Below are 22,547 nucleotides of genomic sequence, written 5' to 3' on the forward strand. Positions count from 1 at the left end.
TTTTTCTTCCTGACATTTTAGAAGAGCTTAAAATCAGAAAGAAAGGCCTCACGACACTGAAATTGCTTATTTTCCAGATGCCCCATGCAGTGAGACAGGCCTGGGGGTGAGAAAGGACACCTTTTCATCCCCACAGGCTCTGCAGGGAGACTGAAAGAGGGCGGGACCCCCAGTTTGGGGGACAGGAAAAAAGCCTTTGAAATGCTGATGAGCTCCGGATTGCACTGAGCAGGTTGCTCAGAAACCGAGCGCGTGGGGACAGCGTCCCGGATTTGGGCACAGGGTCCCGGAACCTGCATGCTTGTAACAGAGGTGAGGGAGGCGAGCGGGGCAGGAACCCGGTGAGCTGGGACAGGGCGCGGCTGAGCCCCAGACCATCGCCCCGCCGAGGGGGCCCTGCAGCTGCGCTGGCCTTCGGGGCGGTCAGGGGCTGGGGCGCCGTTGAACACCGGCAGCCTTGCGGAGGGGAATAGCGCACGTCAAGGGCAGCCGCTTGTGCAGCCCCGGGCCCAGCCCATTCCCAGAGAGAACCCCGCGGTCCCCGGTAGCACTGGGGGGCACCACACGTCGCCTAGAGTCCGCACTTTGCGCCACTCGGGTCCTCTTCATCCAGTAAGTGTAAGTCCGATAACACGTCAGCGGACCTGGAGGGGCCAAGCCCCTGGTCATTCAGCACTAGCAAAGCATGGTGGCCGCCCCCATCCCCTCGCCACCAAAATTGTACCAAGAGGCGCACCAGTGGGGCAGCGGGGGTGGCATGCATTGTCTCTCCCCAGTATGGAACTTCACCCTCCTCCCTTGATGGTCAGGGTCCTCTCCTCCGGCCAGATTTCTGGGCACAAGGAGCTCCAAGGCCGAGGAGGCAGGTAGCTTCGAGCCTAACAGGAGTCCTGCTGTCTTCTGGTGGCTATGTTGTCCCTTCAGGAGCCAGGGTCCCTGGTCGCACACAGTCTGAAGTGGCAGGACTGGAAGCGCAGGCTCTCCCAGGGGGGTCTCCGGAGTGAGAGCAAGTAAGGTCTCCTAGACCTCCGCTCCCAGTTCCCCCTCTGTGTCTCCTACCTAGGTGGAGGCCCATGTCCCCCAGTCACTGATCTGGGGTACATAGCCCTTCCTAGAGGATGGCGCCCTCTCCTTGCAAGGCCCTCTCACTGAGCTGCCCCCTGACCTGTACTGTGCTCCTGGACAGCAGCTCCCGGGTGTCTGGGGGCAACGGCACGGTGGATCCTATGCCGTGCTCCCCGTGATGGCACTGCTATGCAGAGATGCTCCCTCCAAGGTGGCTTAGGACAGACTCTGCAGTGGTGGGTCAACACTCTTGACCCTCAGTGGCAGGACAGCCAGAGCCACACCCAGACGCAGCGTCTGTTCCGGGACAGGTGAATGAATGGCTGCTGCCAAGGACGGCAGTGACAAAGACCGAGGAAGCCGCACAGATCATGGGAGACAAAGGAGGCTGGACAGCTCAAATGCAGTGTGATCCTGGATGGGATCCCAGACTAGAAAAACAGGCATTACAGGCCAACTCTCGACATCTGAATAAGATCTGTGGATTAGTTGACAGTCTTCGTTTCAGTATTAAGTTCCTATTTTTAATTTTTTTTTAAAAGATTTTATTTATTTGAGGGAGAATGAGTGAGAGAGAGCATGAGAGAGGAGAAGCTTAGAGGGAGAAGCAGACTCCCCAAGAGCTGGGAGTCCGATGTGGGACTCGATCCCGGAAGTCCGGGATCACGACCTGAGCCGAAGGTTGTTCCTCAACCAACTGAGCCACCCAGGCGCCCTTAATTTTTTTTTTATTTTATATTTGGGCGGGGGGGGGGGGTGTTCTGAACTCATGTCCCTGAGATCAAGACCTGAGCTGAGATCGAGAGTCAGACACTTAACCAACGGAGCCATCCAGGCGCCCCTAATTTCCTGTATTTTATAATTATACTGTTGGGGCCTCTGGGTGGCTGTCAGTTAAGTGTCTGCCTTCAGTTCAGGTCATGATCCCAGGGTCCTGGGATCGAGTTCCGTATCAGGCTCCCTGCTCAGTGGAGAGCCTGCTTCTCCCTCTTCCCCTCCCTCTATGCGCTCTCTCTCTCTCTCTCTGTGAATAAATAAATAAAATCTTTTAAAAAAACCATTATACTGTTGCTATAAAGGATGGGGAAGCTGGGGGAACCCTATCTAAGTATTGAGAATGGCAACTTTGCTGAGGTATAGAATTTATATACCATAAAAGTCACCCATCTTAAATGTCCAACTCAACGACTTTTAGTAAACTCGCCCAGCTGTGCGAAGGATCACCATGCTTGGTGTGACAGCAAATTCATCATCCCAGCAAGCCCAGCCCCAGGCTACCCGAATCTTTTCGGTCTTTACTGGTTTGCCTTTTCTGGACATTTCACATAAAGGGATTCATTCATTCCTGTGACACGGTGGTTTTTGGGTCCATTGCGACTCAGCACACTTTTGTGACCTTTGTCCTCTTCTCAGAGTTTTTTGTAGGTTTTTTGTTTGTTTGTTTGTTTGGTTCATCTGAGGTTCTAGCTAAACCAAGAGCCAGAAAACAAAACAAAACAAAAAAAACAAAAGGAAAAAAAAAGATGACTCACCATTCTTTCCTGGCGTGGGAGGGACAAACGTAGTACCAAGTGGCTAGCTGGTCTCAAGACGTGGGCTGACTCAGAAGCTGGGCATTGGTCTCTGTCGCTAGCAGGGTGGACACTGAGCAGTGATGGTGCTCGAGCTCCTGGGTGAGTCAGAGGCATGCTGCTGGGATCCTGCAGAGACGCACCCCCCCACCCCTGGCCCCTAGCTAGTCCATTCATAAGCCCCCTTTTCCAGCACAGGGAAGGGCGGAGTGGGATGGCAGAGGCTGGCTGATGTTCCCTGTAGCTGCAGTTTGAGACTTGGTCTCTCCTTTGCTCAAGGGGTGGTGTCCCTCAGGGTGCCCTTTTTCTGGTCTGTGGATGTCCTCGGGCTCCCTTTGTGGAACGTACTTGGCTGGTGGGCCTATCTGGCCGTCACAAATAGAGGTACATGCACTCTAGCGTGCAGGATTTAAGCAAAGTCTCTTTGACTGCACAAGCAACTATCAAAAAAAAGAAATGGCATGGGGGTGGCAGATATAACTAATAGATGGGGTTTAAAAAAATTTTTTTTTCACTACTCAGGGTCTAGCCACCCACCTCCGGCCCCGATTCTCCATCACCGAGAATAACATGACACAGTGATGGGCTAGCTGAAGCTCTTGACCTTGAAGATGACAGTAAGTGGTTGGGCTCTGCCCCCCACAGTGCGGAGAAGCAGCTAGGTATTTAAGAAAATACGGAACCCATGTGAAACCTTGACATTCAAGACAAGACAGCCGGTGATGGTGTGTCAGGAAGAAAGAGATCCAAAGGTAGTTCAGCAAGCACTCACCTTGGCTGCGTCAAGGGAAGCTACCACCTCCGTGACTTGAGTATAGAATGCCAGCTTTTCCTTTGGCAATCTTGAAAAGCTCTGCTTTCTAGGGACAGGAACAAATGGAGCCTCCTGCACAGGACTTTTCGAGCTACTAGTCCCCGGGCTGTTGCCTTGTGCCTTCTGCTCCTTCCACGCCTGCAGGCTGGCTGGGACCTATGGCCTGGAGCAGGGAAGACACTGGACCGCCCTCTCCCGCCCCCGGGGCCAACAGCTCTGGCGCTAGCTGTTGTCATTATGGTTTTGCAGCACACAGCGTGTCCTTCCCTTCCCCTCACACAGGCCAGCTCCCTCAAGAGACTGCATTCCAGGACACAGATATGAAGGCGGAGGGGTGAGTTCTGTCCTTGTCCTGCGGTTTCTAATGTGGGAAACAAAGGCGGAAGAAAAATGATTAAATGCCCTTAATTAGCTATGGCCCATTGACAAGTCCTTGAAACAGGCAGAGTGACATTCTTCTAGGGACTCAAGGGCCTCTATGTTAATACTTTGCTAAAGGCAAAAGGCAATCTTACCCCAACCCCCAGGACACTGTGAGTCTACCTTAACATATAAAAATTCCTTTGGAAACGTCCTTTATCCCTAAACACCCCAAAATACATGTCGGCAATCATCCCCCAAACATAGAGCCCACCGATAAACATTTGAAGGGTCTCGTGACTCAGGTTTTATGAGACAGTAATAAGTGACCTTGTCCCAACAACAGCTAGCCCTCTCAAGGTCCTGGATACCTTGCTTCCGAAATTCCTTAGTCACTTAACACTACCCCTTAACCCCCTCCCAACCTGAAAGTGTATAATGGGCTGCTCCTCACAACCCCAGTGCAGCTCTTTCTCCCCACGGGTCCTGTCCCTGTGCTTTAATAAAATCACGTTTTTGCACCAGAGAGGTCTCAGTTCTTTCTTGACCGACCCCTGGGAACCCTAAAGCCTTTCCTATGTCAGTTTCTGCTCTGGGTGAGGGTCCAAAGATCATCTTTCCCAACCTCCCTGAGAAGGTCTGTAGGCACTGGCTAGCCTCTGGGGCCGGGCTTAGGGTAGCCACTCCGCCAGCCAGTTCTCTTTGAAAACACAAGCACAGCCAAGAGGGAAGAGGGAAGAGGAGCAGGTGCATTACCAGTGTGGAGACAAAAGGGGAAGGGTGGGTCCATCATGTGATGACCCCCACAGTGCGACAGTGACAACAGTGGGTGTCACTGTTGTCAGTGGGTGGGCTGGAGCATATGTGCTTCTTTAAAAAAAGGTGGGGGAGGACACCAGATATGACCTGGGGGAGGGGGGTGCCCGGAGGGTAAGCCTCAGGGCTTCCAGTGAAACATCTCAACTGTTGACCTAAAGTATCCAAGTCACCAGGTCCAACTTCCTCCTTCCCATTAGACACAAGGACGGGGTGGGGGGTCCACAAGAGGGGCTGGTGGCCCCGAGTTCCACCCTCCTACCAGTCATCAGGTAATAAAAGTTACTCTGAGGCAAACCAGACCAAATGTCCCTCCTTCCACCACCACACAGTGGGCAAGAGGCTCCATCCCGGATGGACACCAACTACCCAACCAACCCCTTCGTCCCCTCAAAGAAGTCACACGCCGGTCCCCTGCCCATCCCGCCGGCACGGCCACGTGAGGTCCAAGACACAGGTGGTTTCCATACTAGCAAAATACTTTTATTATTTTATAATGATAAAAGAAGGAAAGTAAAGATTTCTTTTTGGTGTATACCAGAGTTAAGGGCAGTAGAAGAATAAGGGAATTAATGGGATTTTTATGTACTTTGATGACAATAAAAAGTTAACAATACCGTTTGCCATAAAACTTATCATACTCCCCCAAAACACATATATAAAGGATCATAGTTTTAAAATCTATAAAAGTAAAAAATATACAGTCAGAAACTCTAACGCTTATTTCCTCTTTAATATAAAATTGTAAACATTTATTTACACAAAGCAAATGTGTATAACAAAGTCCGAGCACCCTTCTTTTGAGTCATGGCTCCTGGAAGAGGGGATTTGCACTGAAGCGGAGACGTCTCCTCCCCTGACTCCCCAAAAACCAGATTCATAAATAAAGCCATGGGCAGCTCCCTGGGGGGACCCCAAGCATCACATTTTATTGCTCTGACACTGCAGCGAGAAGCCTGCTGTCTGTCCGGTGGCCCGAGGACTAAGGCAGGGGCAGCCCTCCCCAGGAGGGGGCAGAGGTGAGCAGCCAGAGGCAGACCAGGAGAGGAACAGGACTCATCACCAGCCTTCAGCCCGCTATTTTTGGTAGAAAACCCGCTGAAGTCACCCTCTTCCCCTTCAGATTGGGGAACTCACACAGAGGGTGGAGTCTTCACTGGCTTTATGATTCATTCCCTTCTTTGAAAGCTAAATTCAGCATCTGGGAGGGCAAGGGAGGGCATTTAAAGGGGAAATGACCCAGACACCACTCAAGGTGGCAAATGGCTATTATAGAGAAGAGGATCTGAGGGTCCAAGTACCCCCAGCAAAGGCACTGCTGGTGCAGAATAATTACCCCTGTGTGCACAACCCTTCGTCCCCTCAAAAGCCACTCAGGCTGCCCACGCAGATTATCTTCCCTGGCTCAATTCTTTACATAGGACACTCCCTGAATCATCTACTTTGAGACTCCAGGGAAATAAGCACGGGGTTTCAGTTTCTCCCGAGACCACTCTGCATGGAAGCCACTCTTCTCAGTGTCCTCTCTGCTCTCCGACACTATTTAAAAGGGTCTCACCCTGCACTTACCACTCTGCTTTCTTTCTAACCCAAGTGCTCTCTCCATCTGTGTTGTCCAGAAACAGCCCACAGGGAATCCTGTTTTGTGGACTTTTAGCTTAGTCAAGTCCACAGACCTTCAGAGAGACATCCACTCAAATCCCGAGAAGGATGTATTAGTGTTATAAAGCCATTCTCTTCAAAAAGTGCAAGTCATCTGGCATGGGAGAGTGGCCAAAGTGGTGAAACCAAGTGGAATTCTCTCCTCCAGCCTGGCCTGCATCCCTCCCCCTTCTGGGCCCCCACGTTCCCTGCTTTCCCTCCTTCCCCTACACCCTTGCTTTCTGGGGAGGGGACGCCCTCCCACCTACAACGCTGGGGCTCCCTAAGGGATTTTAGTGACTCCCCACCAATCTGGTATACTGCCTTCAAGAGGTTTTCCATTTGGGCTGGAGAGACAGAGGGGAGGCAGGAAGGTCACGGGAACTGGAGACGAGGTGAGGACCTCTGTGAGCAGCTCAGCTAGGATCACCTTCCTGATACAGCAAATCCCAGTTTTCAGAAAAACTGCAGAAGGTGGGGAAAGACAGACACAGGAACCCCAAACATTCCATTTCAGCACACAGCCTGGGGGCTGGCAAGTCATGAGTGCCGACCCAGGGGGTGCAGCACTGTGGGAGAAGGAAGAAGGCAAGTGGCTGGAGAGGCCACATCTGTGTTCCTAGCGCTGCCACCTCGCGGCATCCTGTTCCTTTTTGGCACATACAGTCACAGGCTGCGCTGACGGAAATGATCTCCCAGGGACCCTCCCTATCCCCTGAAAAGCAGACAAAGAGCAGGAATAAGAAAGGCTCTTGACCACAAGGAAACCCTCAGTTCCCAATGCCAATCAGTTTAAAACCACCACCTATCCTAATTGGTCTTCAAATCTTTAAAAACATCTTTAAAAATCTTTTCTATGCTACAAATTGCGAATGGTTCTGCTATACAAAGTTGCAACGAAACCTGTCCCCAGCCTTGGGGCAAGTGGAGAAATCTTGGACTAAGTCAACACGATGGCACACATCGTGGGGTCTCACCATCGTTATTCTTGGGTTTTTTTGGTCATATAGATAGAAAACTACCTGCAGAACCCTGTACTGCTGTCCCGACACCAGGCAGTGGATGCCAGCAGAGGGGCTGGGGCCAGCCCGACGGACCGCAACTGCTGGCTGGGAGCTGGAGGTGGGGGGGGGGGGTCCCCGCCGACCCTGGCCAGGGCCCGCCTCAGCCCTGGGGCTCCAATCCCACCCCTCAGCCCTGTTCTCTGGGCCATGAGCTTTTGGTCCAAAGTAGTTGATATTTCTTGAATCTGAGAACAAAAATACAGGCTGTAAGAACACTGAGAACACCGCAAACCCTCCAGTTACTGAGGCCCTAAAAGGTCGTCCAAATCATTCATCCACTCTTCCGAAGTCCTGTTCTTCAGCAGGGAGTCAATCAGGTCGGCATCTCCGGCCATGCTGGCCAGCCCACTGCCCCCCGGCTGCCCGCTGTAGGCAAAGGGCAGCTCCTGGCCCGCGGTCCGCACAGGGTAGGCTTGAGTGCAGTGTAGTCCCGCCCGGCCTCCCATGGGTGGTGCCGGGCTCTGGCTGAAGGCCCCCAGCTCAGGCCCACCAGGGCTCAGGCCCGGCAAGCCTGGCTGTGGGGCTCCCTGGGGAGGTGCTGGGGCGGGGGCACTGGTCCTCTGCTGCGCGCTCCCTGGGGGCAGCATGGACCCCGCCGCGGCTGCAGAGCTCATGGGGGCCATGGGCCTGCTGGGCATCGCCTGGGAGAACTGGGGGTTGGACATTTTCAGGTGGGCCTGCTGCATGTGGAAACTGGAGGCTGCCGTGAAGGGGCTCACGGTGCTGCTCCCCGGGGTCTGGCCGCTCAAGTTTGGCAGGCCCTGATGTGGCCACGAGGCGTTCTGGCCTCCCACAGTGGCTGACACTCTTGGGACCTGTGGCTTGGTTAAGCCAGAATTCAGAGTCCCCTTATTGTGCTGCTGGGAGAGGCTGGAATTCCCCAGAGAGTTCTGCCCGTAGGCAGCAGAGACCGAAGTGTTCTGGCTCATGCCAGTCTGCCGTGCGATGTGGGCATGTCCGTTGGTGGCCTGTGGCGGCGGCTGGGCAACGATTTGGGTGATGCCGGAGGCCATGCCGTAGAGACCGCCCTGCGGCAGGCTTTGGGAGCCAGTGAACTGAGCCACACCCCGGTCCTGCGGGCCTGAGTTTGAAGGGAGAGAGGAAACTGAAGTGTGTCCAGGGCCCATTGGCATCAGATTCCCAGCCTGAGGGAACCCTCGAGGACAGCTGGAGTTAGATGGCCCCAAGTTGTTCATGCCAGGCACAGCACCAGAGGACCCTAGAAGGCAGAGAAGAGCCAGTCAATCGAGCTGGAGTTTCTGGGCCTGCCGCCACCGAGAGGCTCTAGGACCCCAGCCGCAGGCACTGTTCTCTGGCGTGAAAGGCCAAATCAGAACACCAGGTATCTTAAGGTCAGTGAACCCTCGAAGAAGACGGCCCTGTGGGCCAGAGGGGAGCAGGTTTCCCACAGGGTGGAATGGAGGCCAGTCTGGAGCAGTGATGAATTTAAGACCAGCTCAGAGGAGGGGGCCAAAGCCCAGGGTGGGGGAAGCCAGGAGACTCAATGATTCACCCGTCAAAGGCCCACTCTGTTTCTGCTCTGTGGGAGCCCCACACCAGTATGGCGGACTCCAAGACGGATATGGCCCAGGGTCTGCCTCGGGGAGGCAAAGGTTCTGTGGTATGACAGGGTGATAACAACAGATGGCAGGACAGGGGACCAGAGGCTCAGTGCCTTGGAAGATCTGGGGACGGCTTCAGAAAAATGGTGACAAAGACATTGGGTTTTCAAAGGACTGAACTGAATTGAAAAACTGATTTCAACAGTTTGGAGAAACGGAGTATTCTAGACAGAGAAGAGAGTGTAAAAATGCCAGAGTTACGAGAGGTGGTCTGTGTGGGGAGCTCTGTGGCTGGGGTACAGGGAGGGTGTCCCCATAGGCTGCAGATACAACTGCACAGAGAGCTGTGGCCAGACTCAGGGAAGCTGGGGGGGCCATGTCAAGGGCAGGAAGGCAGGGCAACAGGGCAAGTAGATGGCAACAGTGGTTCCAGGCCCAGGCAGCGGCTACTCAGATCACTCAGGTGAGGGGTACACGAGCTGTTGGCACCGTCGGGGTGAAAGAGGAAGGGTGTGAGGTCCTCTCATATTCCTGGAGGGATGGCCCGAGCAAGGGCAGTCAGGTTCCCATGTACATCTGAGATGTGACAGCTGAGACCTCAGAGTGCCATCCGCCTGTGACACCAAAGTGAGCCGACAGGAAGAAAGAGAAGCAGCAAAAGGCCACACAAACTACCCCAACTCTCTCCTTAACTGGAAAAATAAGAGGGTCACTGTTTGAAGGCACATCACAGCAGAAACAACTTCCTTAAGAATTACAGAACCCATTTCCTGTTGATAAGCTATCCTCCAGCCAGAAATGATTTTACTTCAAAAGATGGCATAGCCAGAGTGCCCGCCAAAGTGGTCTGCCTCTGCGACCCTTTCCCCCTGACCCTGGGCCTGCAGGCTTAACCGGCACACTGACGTTTACACAAGCCAGCTGATCTAGTTAGCCCCTAGCAGGAGCCATGCCGACAGCAAGAGCCACCCACTCCATCCAGTGCTGCCTGCGCCGCCTCCGCGGTGCCCTCACCTGGGAACTGTCCGACCTGCTGGGGGAAGGTGCTCTGGGTTGGGTCCTGGTACTGGGGAGGTGGGCGTGTCAGGTGCCGCTGAAACTGCTGCTTCTCCTAGAAAATGCCAAGGATGGAAGAACAAAACAACAAGACCCACATAAAACAAAACAACAGAGTCAGAGCAGACAAAAGCACACCCTTATGTTTGTTACTCACAGATGCGTTCCTGTGGACACAATACTTGTGGTTTCATTTGGGGGATTTTTAATAAACTGCATGAAACAGAACAATGGCACAGATCTAAGGAACAATGATTTAAAAAAGAAAACAAAAACAACTGCGGTGTATTGGTTTAAAAAAAAGTTGGGCAGGGAGCGCCTGGGTGGCTCAGTCGGCTAGGCATCCCACTCTTGGTTTCAGCTCAGGTCACGGTCTCAAGACCGGGAGACGGAGACCTGTATCAGGCTCGGAGCTGGGCATGGGGCCTGCTTAAGATTCTCTCTCTCCCGCTGCCCCTCTCCCAAAGTTGGGAGGGCAGATCAGGCAAATGCGAATCAAAGCCACAATGCCATTCCACTTCACGCCCAACAGGATGGCGAGAACCAAAAAGACAAGTACGGGAAAGCTGAAGACAGACTGGAGCTCTCACGCCACTGTGGGCATGTAAAATGGCATGGCCACTTGGGAGAACAGTCTGGCAGCTCCTCACACAGCACCACATAAGAGCGACCACATGATCCAGTGATTCCACCCCTGGAATACACTCAACAGAGCTGACAACCTCCAACTATAAGAATGGGAACAACCCAAATGTCACCAACTGGTGAATGGATAAATCAAATGGAGCTTATCCACACAAGAGAGTACTGCTTAGCCACGGGAAGGAGGGAAACACTGGTGTGCACCACAACACAGGCGGTAGCTTTTTTTTTTTTTTTAAGATTTTGTTTATTTATTTGACAGAGAGAGATCACAAGTAGGCAGAGAGGCAGGCTCCCTGCTGAGCAGAGAGCCTGGTGTGGGGCTCAATCCCAGGACCCTGAGATCATGACCTGAGCCGAAGGCAGAGGCTTAACCCACTGATCCACCCAGGTGCCCCAACAGGTGGTAGCTTTTAATGGGCATATGGCTTCTTTTTAGGGGCCGAAAACGGATGAAATCAACTGTGGTGATGGTTGCGCTCCTGTGTGAATATAGTAAAAACCAGTGAATTGTACACTTCAAATGGGTGGATTCAAGGTCACGTTACTCGAGTCCCAATAAAGCTGTTATTTTTAAAAATGGCAGAACTGAGGCAGAGATGTGGGCTTTAAAGTCATTCTCAATCACCTTTATCTTCCGGATAGCTGCTTCTTAAGACTTTAAAGATGGAATCTGAAATCCTGAGCACTGCTGTCACCTTGGTGTCTGTGTACCAGACTTGGGGACTGAGCAGGTGAACTGCAGGATGTGGGGTGGGTGGGGCTTGCCGGGCCTGATTCTAGAACTTGAGGGCCGCAGGGACATTTCCATTTCCCTGTGTCATATTCTGGCTCATCACAAACTACACTTACAACAAAGCTGGATCCCACACTGAACCAGGAGACCAAGGAGCTCAGTGCTCTGGCAGCTGCAGATACAGGACATGGAAAAACATCCCTAACAAATATAGTTTTAGCCACAAATTTGCCTTTACGAATCCCCACCAAGTGATATGAAAGCGTCTGACACAGGCCACCATTGCCTGAGAAACGCCACACTCCTGAGAAGGGGCTAAAAAGGGCAAAGGGGGGGCACCTGGGTGGCTCAGTTGCTCAAGGGGAGTCTGCTTGAGTCTTTCACTCTAAAATAAGTAAATCAATCTTTAAAAAAATTTTTAAAGGGCAAAGGACACACAGCAGGCCCACACACGCACGCACACACACACGCACACACAGTGGGGCTGACAGCCAAGCAGCAACACCGGAGGCAGGTGAACATGCAGCTGGCGGGGTCGTCTTCCACTCTCGCTTTACCTGTTCCGCCAGAAGGTGCTGCTGCCTTTGTAAGAACTGCTGTTGCTGCAGGTGCTTTTGCTGCTGCTCCCTCTGTTTCTGCTGGTCCAAAAGCAAGTGATGCTGCTTCATGACTGCCGCCTGCTGCTGGCTGCTGAGATAGGGGGCGCTGCTGCGCGTGCTGGCCGCGGATGCAGCAGGCGGCTGGCTCCCCACGCCACCAGCTGGGGCAGCCACAGGGACGCTGGGCGGGTTCTGCTCCTGTGAGCGCAGAGAAGGGGGGGTCTCAGGTCAGGGGGCACACAGTGGAGTCTATAAGCTTCAGCCCACCACCCCCGCCCAGTCACCGCAGAGCCAAGGGCACACGTCCTCCAGGGCCAGGCAGAGGCGCGAATACCCGCGTATCCTGGCACAGCAAGAAGCAGCGTCACCAGTGGTAAAGGCAAGACGTGACATCTAAGCCCATCTATTCGCACGCATGACTCCCGGTCGGCAGCCGGAGCTTCTAAATCCTCACTTTCTAGAATGCGCGAGTGCAGATGGGCCCCCAGAGGAGGAACGCTCTGCCGGATGGAGACAAGATGTTCCCAGTGGGCCAACCTCACGTCCCTGGCCATGGGACTGTTCCTGAACTGCCTGAAGCTGTACCATGTGTCTGTCTGTGTAGAGCATTTTCCTGGGACCAGACTGCTGGGCTTTTGTCAGATACGCTCACAAAATACTGAGTATCAGTGAAAACTTGAATAAATATTCTAATTTTTTAAAAAAAATATTTTATTTATTTGACAGAGAGAAATCACAAGCAGGCACAGAGGCAGGCAGAGAGAGAAGAGGAAGCAGGCTCCCTGCAGAGCAGAGAGCCGATGCGGGGCTTGATCCCAGGACCCTGGGATCATGACCTGAGCCAAAGGCAGAGGCTTTAACCCACTGAGCCACCCAGGCGCCCCTAAATATTCTAATTTAACACAAGGGGTAGAAGTGAGAGTCATGTCGGAGGCTCTACAGTATTATCCCATCATGACTTACATATAAAAGGGGGGAAATTGGGGTGCCTGGGTGGCTCAGTGGGTTAACCCTCTGCCTTTGGCTCAGGTCATGACCTCAGGGTCCTGGGATGGAGCCCTGCATTAGGCCCTCACCTGCCTCTTCTCCTACTTGTGATCTCTGTCAAATAAATAAATAAAATCTTGGAAAAAAAAATAAAGAGGGGCGCCTGGGTGGCTCAGTGGGTTAAAGCCTCTGCCTTCAGCTCAGGTCATGATCCCAAGGTCCTGGGATCGAGCCCCGCATCAGGCTCTCTGCAGGGAGCCTGCTTCCTCCTCTCTCTCTGCCTGCCTCTCTGCCTAGTTGTGATTTCTCTCTGTCAATAAATAAAATATTTAAAAAAAAAATAAAGAAAAAAAGGGGGAAATTTAACTTGAAAAGGGAAAAAGGTAAAAAGCAATGATCATTTAAAGGATCTCAACTTTCCAGTCCTTTTGAGCCTGGACATTTCATCCTTATAAGAGTCTAATCTTCGAGCAGATGCACTGAGGTAATTTGCTCACCCTCCCCGTCGCCCCCACCCCTCCCCAAGTCTCCAGGCTCAGGCTCCAAGTGCTTTGTGAGGCGCTAAGCACTGGCAGTTGTCACGCTCTTAAGGATGCTCCCAGGGGCTGTGCAGAGCTTTCTGGCTGGCAGCGGCAGCAGCAGCATCAACATTCACACGCGTGCACTCCTGCTGGGAGATGCCCAACCTGCTTCCAGTTTGGGGCAATTAGAAATAACAATGCAATGAATATCCTGTATCTAACTTTCCTATTTTTTTTAGGGATTGTTTCTTGCAGGGGTATAATGTGTCGATGCTTATGAACATTTTTATGGCTGAAGAAGAATATCTAATGCCAAATTACTTCCCACCAGCACCAGGCCTGTGTACACACCCTCCTCACGAGAGGGACATCGACTTCCCAATTATTATTATTACCAACACTGGGATTTTAATTTTTAAAATTTCATAAATCCACACCAGAAGCCACAAGGGTACAGGCCGCAGGCTTCCTTATAGTCATGAAGACCCAGAGACGACGGGATACACCAACACCAGGGCATGCCTCAAAACTGCGGCCACACAACTGGTAATAAGTATCAAGAGAGCTACATGTCTGGACACGAAGGACAGTCCAGGACACGCCGTGAAGGGAGAAAACAAGTGCGCTCCTCTCTGTCCTGGAGGAAGTTGGGGGAACACGCCATTGCTGTGAGAAGGCTGCCAGGGAAGAGACATCTTCGAACACATTTGACCATGAGGAGAAATGCAAACAGTGATCATGGTAAGACTGGCGCTTGACCATTCTCCACTCTACAGAGCTACGTGACTCTGCCAGGCTGCACGGGGCTTAAATCTTAATGTACTTTGCAAAGATCTGAAAGGTGGTTTAAAATTAAAAAAGGCAAAGCCTCTAAGAAGCACATCAAGTGTGACCTCTACCTGCAGAACACAGCCCACACCTGACTGAATTTACACTGCATGGCAGGCAGGAGAACTCGATGCCTCCGCCCAGGTGCCCAGTGATGGATACTTTAAACGTATGGATACTTTATGATCTCTGTCAAGTAAATAAATAAATCTTAAAAAAAAAAAAAAAAGCCAGCTGCCTTTAAACGTATGGATACTTTACACCAAGTTACACCAGGGAATTCTACCTTATTTTTGCTTATTCAGAATAGAGCCCACTTTGCTCAGCCCATTTTCTCCCTCCAGGGACTCAGAGGCCAAGGGCAGCTGCTCCCTGCCTCCCTCCCACTGACTGCAGGGGTGCACAATGAGAGAGGGAAGCTGCGAGCTCACCTGGCTAGGTGGAACCAGTGACCGGAAGGGCATATTCCCTGGCTTTGGTTTCATCAGAAACAAGGAGTTCTGCTCATTGCTCAGATGAGGCAGCTGCTGGGGAAGGTAAGCCATGAGGGCGGTCTTGCTCTGGCCGGACGCGGGGCCGCCTTGCCCGCAGTCAGCTTTGTAATGAGACAGGGGTTTGGTGTTGCCGTAGTCCAGCACCGAGCCCTGGCTAGGCACGGTGCTCTGATTCAGGTTACTTGGCGGTGGGTGACTCAGCAGGTTCACATGGCCAGCCTGGAGGTAGGGGCCTCCAGGCCGTGGGGAGCTCTTGTTCACTCCAGGCATCATGAGCAGTTTGGGGCTGGTAAAGTCTTGCTTGTAGCCAGGAGGGCTGGCAGGCTTCTCCAGGGGATAAGGGACGTTCAGGGGGCTGTGGGAGGGGCCTGTCTGCTGCCATGGGGACATCTGGCCTGGGGCTGGTGCGGAGGTGGCTGGCTGTGGGTTTTGGAGCATCTGCTCGCGCTTCTGCTTGGCAGCGATCTGCTGCAGCTGGTGGGCAGAGGACAGCTCCGAGGCCCCTCCCGGGCCCTGGCTGGGCAACACCACACCGGAGAGGGCTCTTGGGGCATTCTGGGCCTGCACTGATGCCGGCATCAGGGTGGGACTGGGGTTGTCGGCCCCAGGCTGACCAGAGGCGTGGAACAGAGATTGAGCACCCCCCAGGCTGGGTGACTCTGTGCTGCCGGGGCCGGCTGAAGGCCCCATAAAGGTCTGTCCTGCAGACCCAGCCCTCACTTGTGGAGAGCCTAACTGTTCTTGTTCGAAGGCTGCCGGAGAGAATTCTGTCTTAATATTAATGTCCTGTGCCAATGGGGTCTGTGTGGCCGACCCAGACGACTCTGGGTCTTTCTTCTCTTCAAAGTCCTCATTAAACAGATCCTTCATGTCTTCATCGGGCACTGACCTGTTCAGCTCCTCGATAAGTTCCTTCCACTCCTGCTCGTTAAGGTTGAGGTCAGGCATGAGGTTGCTCTGAGATATGGAGCCCCCGGGCCCTGTGATCATGCAAGGCAGGTCATCGACGGGCTCTTGCTTCAGCTCTTTGTTCAGGCTCAGAGGAAAGGGCTCCCCGGGGTTGCTGCCCCCATTCAAGTGGAGGCTCGCATCTGCCAGACACTTCTTGCTGAGGGAGTCCAGCCCCAGGGAGTGCTTGCTGGCGGCCTGCAGTGCCTCGGTGCCGGGCTTGTCAGGCTGCCCCAGGGGGGAGGCCGGGGGCAGGCCATTGGAAGCAACGGCTACACCTAGAGGGGCCTCACGCCGGGTCTTCTTGTGTCCAGGAAAGAGGTCTCCATAGCCATTCTGCTGCTCGCCATTCTGAGGAGAGGTGGTGCTATCGAGGTTCCTCTTCACTGTATCGTGGAGATGCTGCAAAACACGGAGAAGAGGGACTTAAGACACAGCATGGTGTAGGAGGCCCCTCTGCGTCTGCCGGTGACGTCAGTCGAGGCCCACATCCCACAGCACTCTAACGACTCTGCTTGTCCAGCTCATGCTCCCTCCACCCCCACTTCCCTTCTCCCAGGTCCCACAGCTGGGCCTGACTCCCGACCACTACCTGCGCTCCAGGAAAGCGAGCCCGTGTCAGTCAGCGCATGGGTTCCTGGCTTCTGGGGCCCTCTCTTCCCACAGGACGCAAGCCTGATGCTGCCCATAGTCATCTAGTCAGAGAGTGTGCCCAAGAATGGAGCCGATGAGAAAGAACCAGAAGATACAGATCCGTTCTCGAGGGTGCTACCTAAGTCCACGTTGTACAGGAGACCATTGCCCCTAGACTTTTCACTTTGGGGAACCAAAAAATTCCTCCTGTGTTTAAGCTGATTTAACGAGGATTTTAATCGCTTTCCGCAGGAAGGAGCCCTGGTTGCTAGGGGCTCCTTCTCAGGCCTCAGTGGGGGCAGCTCAGGAGCACCAGGCCACGCTTCCTGCCCTGTGCAGCCTCTCAAGGAGCCATTGCCTGGCCCCATCCCTTCTCCCCACGCAGGGCTGCTCCCATGTGCCCACCCTCCTCCCTGCGGCAGGCCAAGCAGCTTCCAATCCCCTGTGCCCAGTCACGAGCCCTGACAAACCCCACTTCTTACCAGAAGCATTCCTCTGAGCACAGCCAGTCTGCCTTACACTGCTGTCCTTGCTTCCCCCTCTTCTCCTCAGAGGGTTTGTTCAGCTAACCTTCCTAACAGTCCACCTTGTGCCGGGGCCAAGGGCTGTGTGCAGATCAAGACAAAAGAGGTGGTTGCTGTGGAATTCATGAACCACAGGACCCACGCACACACGGCTACAGAAGAAGACAGAGGCCCTCCAGAAGCAGCTGAGCAACCGCGCCCTGAGACGGGGCTCCAGATGCAGGGTTTCGTGAAGAGAACACGACAACGAGAGTGGGGAGGAGAGAAGGTGGTATCGTTCCACTCTTTCCCCAGCCTCGTTTTCAGCTCCTGGGACAGGACTCCTCCAAGTGGAGGTGCCTACACTTAGCTCTTAACAGGGTGCTGCTCCTTTCCAGGCTTACTTTGGTTACATTTTTGTCCTTCCTCCCACTGACCCTAAGCATCTACACTATGCTATTTACATACTTCCGAATGGTAGCTTTCATTGCATTTTTAAATAGCCACCAGAGGAGTCCGTAGTACCTAGAACTCTAGTTCCTAGTCCTTCTAGTACCTAGTCCTCCAGCTACAGAGAAGGGCTACACAGACCCAGCGCAGCAGCCCGAGGAGCCTGCGTGCGTAAGTGCTCTGACCCGGACTCCTGCCTAGATACAAATGCGCAACGAGCAAGGAAACAAGGAGGGCAATTTTCTCAATCTGGAGTTCCAATTCCATTGCTCCCTTGCCTTTGTTTATCCCCACTTCAAGATTTTCCGCTTTCTTTACTGTTAAAGCCCACTGCACAGGGCTCTATCAATCCTGGCTGAGTCTGTATTTCTCTAAATCCATGTCTGGGTACCTAAGTTAGCTCAGAAACACTTAGGGATACTCAATAGGCGGAACAGTAGGGCAGAGGTGTAAACTGATCCTAGGACCCTACAAGAAGACAGCGGCCTTCCTTTCATGTGGGTTCTTCTGCTTCCTGCTGCCACCTAGGGGCGGGAGAGGGGAAGGGACCCACGCTCTTAACATGGACCTTTCTAAGATCTACTCTTGGGAAATTTCCTTTGGGGAAGTCAATTCATAGATCAGAATGAGTTCATTTTCCTCGGATTTTTTAATCTTTCTATTATTTCTTTTTGGAAAATCATTTGTTCCTCAGTGTCAACTTGGGGCCGTCTGTGAACCTGGGGGCTCAGTTTTCCACTCTCCTAAGGGGGCAGATGGAAACCTAGGAGGTCAGGACACTTGATGAGTCAGCTGGCTGTCCCAGATTAGAAACAGAATCTTTCTTTGCCTGAACAATTATAAAAGCCACCACTCCCTCTTTCAATATCTGCATGCAAACAGCTGCAGACAAGTTCCAAAGGAATAACTCAATTTTGTAATCCCATTACTTTCGGCCAAAGGAAACAGTGGGTCATTTTCTCAACTGCTCACAAAGTGTACCTGGGATGGTGTAGGTGGGGGTTAGGAGTGTGGAATGTGGTGGCCCTGGCAGATTTTCCAACCTGGAGCATTTGCAGGAATGCCTGATATGTGCGGGGCACTGGAGAGGAAGATGAAGATGGGTAAACTATGGAGACTAACCTCCAGGAATTTACAACAGAGTGGGCAGACAGCCTGAACGGATTATAAATTATATAAGAATAAACAGTGTAAGAGACATAAAGCATCCAAAACTGGCTGCCATGGATAAACACACGGGCTTGCTCTCAGCAGATCTGGTACTTGTGGGTGCTCAGTGCAGAGGCTCCCGTCCTAACCATCAGGGTTCCAGGAGGATCTGGTCCTGGACAACGTGATCTGGTGTTCATTTCCTTTGCAAGGGGGTTTTGTTAAAGGGTACCAAGTGCCTGATGCTAAGCTGGAGGCCCTGCATGCTCACCCAGTCTTCCACCAAAGGACCCTGCAGGCCTCTGCCACCCACCACTGAAGTTCTAGTGCACTTTCTGGTCAGACTAACCACAGGCTAACACCTGTACTCTTGTACTGAGCTAACAAACACGTGTGGCTGCTTAAGACAGGGGTGGCTCTCTCCTCCATATTCCTTACATGTGGGCAGTCACCTGGGGCAGCACCAGTGCTTCCTGCTCCTTCTCAGGTCCTCTTTTCCTCGGTCATCCTCCTATCGGCCAAACACCACCCCCCCCCACCCCCCCCCGCCTGGAGAGTCAGTACCCTGACCCACTGCAATATGGGTTCCATCCTCTGGGGATGCTGGGCGGGGATGAGTAGAAGGGAGACTTTAGGGCTGCTTTCCCTGAGGCCAGCAAAGACCTTGGTGCTGCTAAATGCAGTCCACAATTTCAGTCTTTCCCTCCATCACCTGCTTCTTAATAGTTCCCTGCATTTTAAAGTTCTCTGTCCTCCTATTTCTTTGCCACACTATCTTGCTTTCTCTTCTACTTTTCTGGTTGTTTCTTCTAGTCTCCTTTCAGATAGGTCTCCCCTTCAAATGAGTATGGGAGTCCTCTTTTTTTTTTAATTTTTAAAAAAGATTTATTGACTCATTTGAGAGAAAGAGTGTGCATGCGAGTGTATGAGCAGGGGGGAGGGGCAAGTGGAGAGAGAGAGAAAAGCCCAAGCAGACTCTTCACTGAGCACAGAGCCCAACAAGAGGCTCACTTCCACTACTCATGAGATCATGACCTGAGCTAAAGCCAAGGGTCGGACACCCAAATGAGCCACCCAACTGCCCCCTCTTTTATTCTATACACACTCTGATCTTATCTATTCCCATGGCTTCAAATTCCCATCACTGAACATCACAGTCAGAATAGACCCAACGGCCAGGGATCAAGTGCTGATCTATCAGCCCTCACCTTCCATCCAACCTCCTTTTCCATGCTCCCCACGGTATGTCACACCAGCCTTCTTACAGTTCCTCAAACGTGCTGTCTGCCTCAGGGCCTTTGCACTTGTTCTCTTTGCCCAAAACACTTCTTCCCCATCTCCCTAGGAACACATAATTTGGGTCCTTCATCTCCTAAAAGACACAGAACGACTATTCTCCATCTCTCCAACTTATCTCCTTGTTAAGTCCCCCATGGAGGCACTCACATGAATAAGCCGAGCTTCCCTCATTAGAATGAAAAGCAGAGACCCAGTACCTAGAACAGTGGCTGGCACTCAATAAGTATTTGTGAATGAATGTGCTCCTACCCACCATGTCGATAGAGCTCCAGACACCCACCTGTCCACCCACCCACTTGATGTGCAGGGTGTACCACAGATAATCCAGACTTAATCTGTCCCAACCTGAAGCAGCCTCTCCCCAGTCCCATTTTCCTTTCTTTGTTCCTGTCCCCAACAGTGTCACGACCATCCACCTAGTCATATAAGCCAGAACCAGAGAACAGCTCTAGCCCCTTCTTCTCCACTCCTTGCGTCCAATCAACACCCTTGTCCTGCTGAGCCCACCTCCTCAGCATTCTTGAATTTATCTACACACTAACTTCTCTTGCTTGAATCATTTCAACCACATCTACAGCCAGGCTCCTTGCAATCTCTGCCCTCAACTACATTCCGCACTACGGTCAGAGTGACTGCATCGAAGGGCAAATCTGATCCTGTCCCTCTCCTCCTGAAAGCTCTTCAATGGCACCTTGTTGCCCTTAGGTCTTGGTCACCCTGAGCTCAGCTCCACTGTCCTCCTGGCTTGGGCACTAGTTTTAACTCTCCACCAACCTTCCCACCACACCCATGCTGTTACACCAGTGCTACGCTCCCTGGAGTGCTGTGGAAGTGTAGCCTGAAATATACAAATCCTTAACTTTTAAAGGCAACAATTCAACCTAATACCATGCTCACTTTTCCTTCTCCCCTATGGTCTTTTCGTACCCTGTATGGACACTCAGGAACCCTGACTGTTGGTGGAAAAGACCATCTCCAGGTAAAGTCGACCTACTTTCAGGCACCATTCAAGATTTCAGTGATTTGAGGGACAACGCGGGAAATCCGTGTCGAGTAGCAACCTCGGGAAGGCACGAGTCTGAGCCAAATGCCACAGGGCCAAGTCATTACTTCCTCAGCGGCCTTGCTGACCGCTCAGTACCTGCCCCTAGCTACTCCTCATGGTGTCAGAATCTCACGCAACCTTCAAAGGCATGCTGCAAAGGAGGATCACTGGTCCTGTCTTCCAGATCAAAGTCAGATTGCATGACACCTCCCAAGGCGGGAGGCATTGGGGCTCAAAGGAAGGGAAGGGTCTGCTGCCGACCCTCCCTCCTGGCAGCCCCACCTCTCTCCTGGTCTGACGGGGAAGGGCCCACGTCAACTCTGCTGCCACCTGTGAGGCTGAGCAAGGTGTCTGGTATGAAACGCAGGCAGCAGGGAGTGAGTCAGAGCTGCAAGCTGTGAGAAGGGCACCTCCCCTCTGCCAAGCACGAAGAAGCCCATCAAGGTGTTGTGACCAGAAAAACGGGCCATGCAGTGAGGAAATCACACATACATATGAAAGAAAAAGAAAAATATCACAGAACCAAATATAGCCTGCTTCTAAAGATTCCCACTTTGGGGCGCCTGGGTGGCTCAGTGGGTTAAGCCGCTGCCTTCGGCTCAGGTCATGATCTCAGGGTCCTGGGATCGAGTCCCGCAGCGGGCTCTCTGCTCAGCAGGAAGCCTGCTTCCCTCTCTCTCTCTGTCAAATAAATAAATAAATAAATCTTAAAAAAAAAAAAAGATTCCCACTTTTTTTTTTTTTAAGATTTTATTTATTTGACAGAGAAACACAGCAAAAGAGGAAATACAAGCATGTGGAGTGGGAGAGGGAGAAGCAGGCATCCCGCTGAGCAGAGAGCCAGATGCAGGGCTTGATCCCAGGATGCCAGGATCACGACCTGAGCTGAAGGCACTCAATGACTGAGATACCAGGCGCCCCAAGATTCCCATTTTTTCCTTAAAGGTTTCTTTTTATTTATTTGTGAGAAAGAGAGAGAGAGAGAGAGAGAGAGATCACAAGTAGGCAGAGCGGGTGGGGGAAGCAGGCTCCCTGCTGAGCAGAGAGCCGGCTGTGGGGCTCGATCCCAGGACCCTGAGATCATGACCTGAGCTGAAGGCAGAGGCTTAACCCACTGAGCCACCCAGGTACCCCCAAGATTCCCACTTTTCAGCTATTATTTGTCTTCATAGTTTGGAATTACCAGTGATTTTGAAGTATGGTAAATACTACAGAGATCAGTAAACACTACTCTTTCCCACTGAATCCACCTATAAGGACATGCTGAAAATGGCAAGTTCCAAGAAATGCATTTTCCAGAAAACTTTATACTTTGGGGTCCAGACATCTTTACCATAATTTCTTTAATGTTTTAGTTTTAACGAATTATAGGTTCCTGTGTCAACTATCCTCAAATTTAAAAAATTAAAAAAAAATATCGAGGTTCACAGGAAATTGAAAAGAGTACAGAGAGGTCCTATGTATCCTTCCGCCACTTTTCCCAAAGGTATCCCCCTGCACTGCTCATTCACAAGATCCTACTATGTGCCAGACACTGCCCTACACAAGTACAGCACAAAATAATTATAAACTCAGATAAGCACTTGGTTTTTACTATATTCTAGGCAGGGCACTGGGCCCTGGGATAAAAAAGGCAAATAAGGCAGGGTTCCTGCTCGCACTAGCTGGGATGAGACGGTGGAGCGATGGAGGCAGGACAGAGTATTACGGGTGGAAAGAGAGGGGAGCACCCAAGTTAGGTACTAAAAGAACAAAGAAATCATC

At 52.2% G+C, this 22,547-nt stretch overlaps 1 protein-coding gene across 1 annotated transcript in view; it reads right to left on the reverse strand.

The window, feature by feature from the left end:
- Positions 1-5,087: 5,087 nt before the first annotated feature.
- Positions 5,088-22,547, reverse strand: part of MAML1 (mastermind like transcriptional coactivator 1) — a 46,357-nt gene continuing 28,897 nt past the window's right edge. Inside the window, exons 2-5 of the mRNA XM_046000211.1 lie at positions 14,694-16,106; positions 11,885-12,124; positions 9,908-10,004; positions 5,088-8,550 (exon numbers count right to left, since the gene is read on the reverse strand). Coding sequence (XP_045856167.1) covers positions 7,571-8,550; positions 9,908-10,004; positions 11,885-12,124; positions 14,694-16,106 — 2,730 coding nt within the window. The 3' untranslated portion in view covers positions 5,088-7,570. The remainder of the gene's footprint in view (positions 8,551-9,907; positions 10,005-11,884; positions 12,125-14,693; positions 16,107-22,547) is intronic.

Source organism: Meles meles, chromosome 3 (genome assembly GCF_922984935.1).
Source record: "Meles meles chromosome 3, mMelMel3.1 paternal haplotype, whole genome shotgun sequence".
Lineage (NCBI taxonomy): Eukaryota > Metazoa > Chordata > Mammalia > Carnivora > Mustelidae > Meles > Meles meles.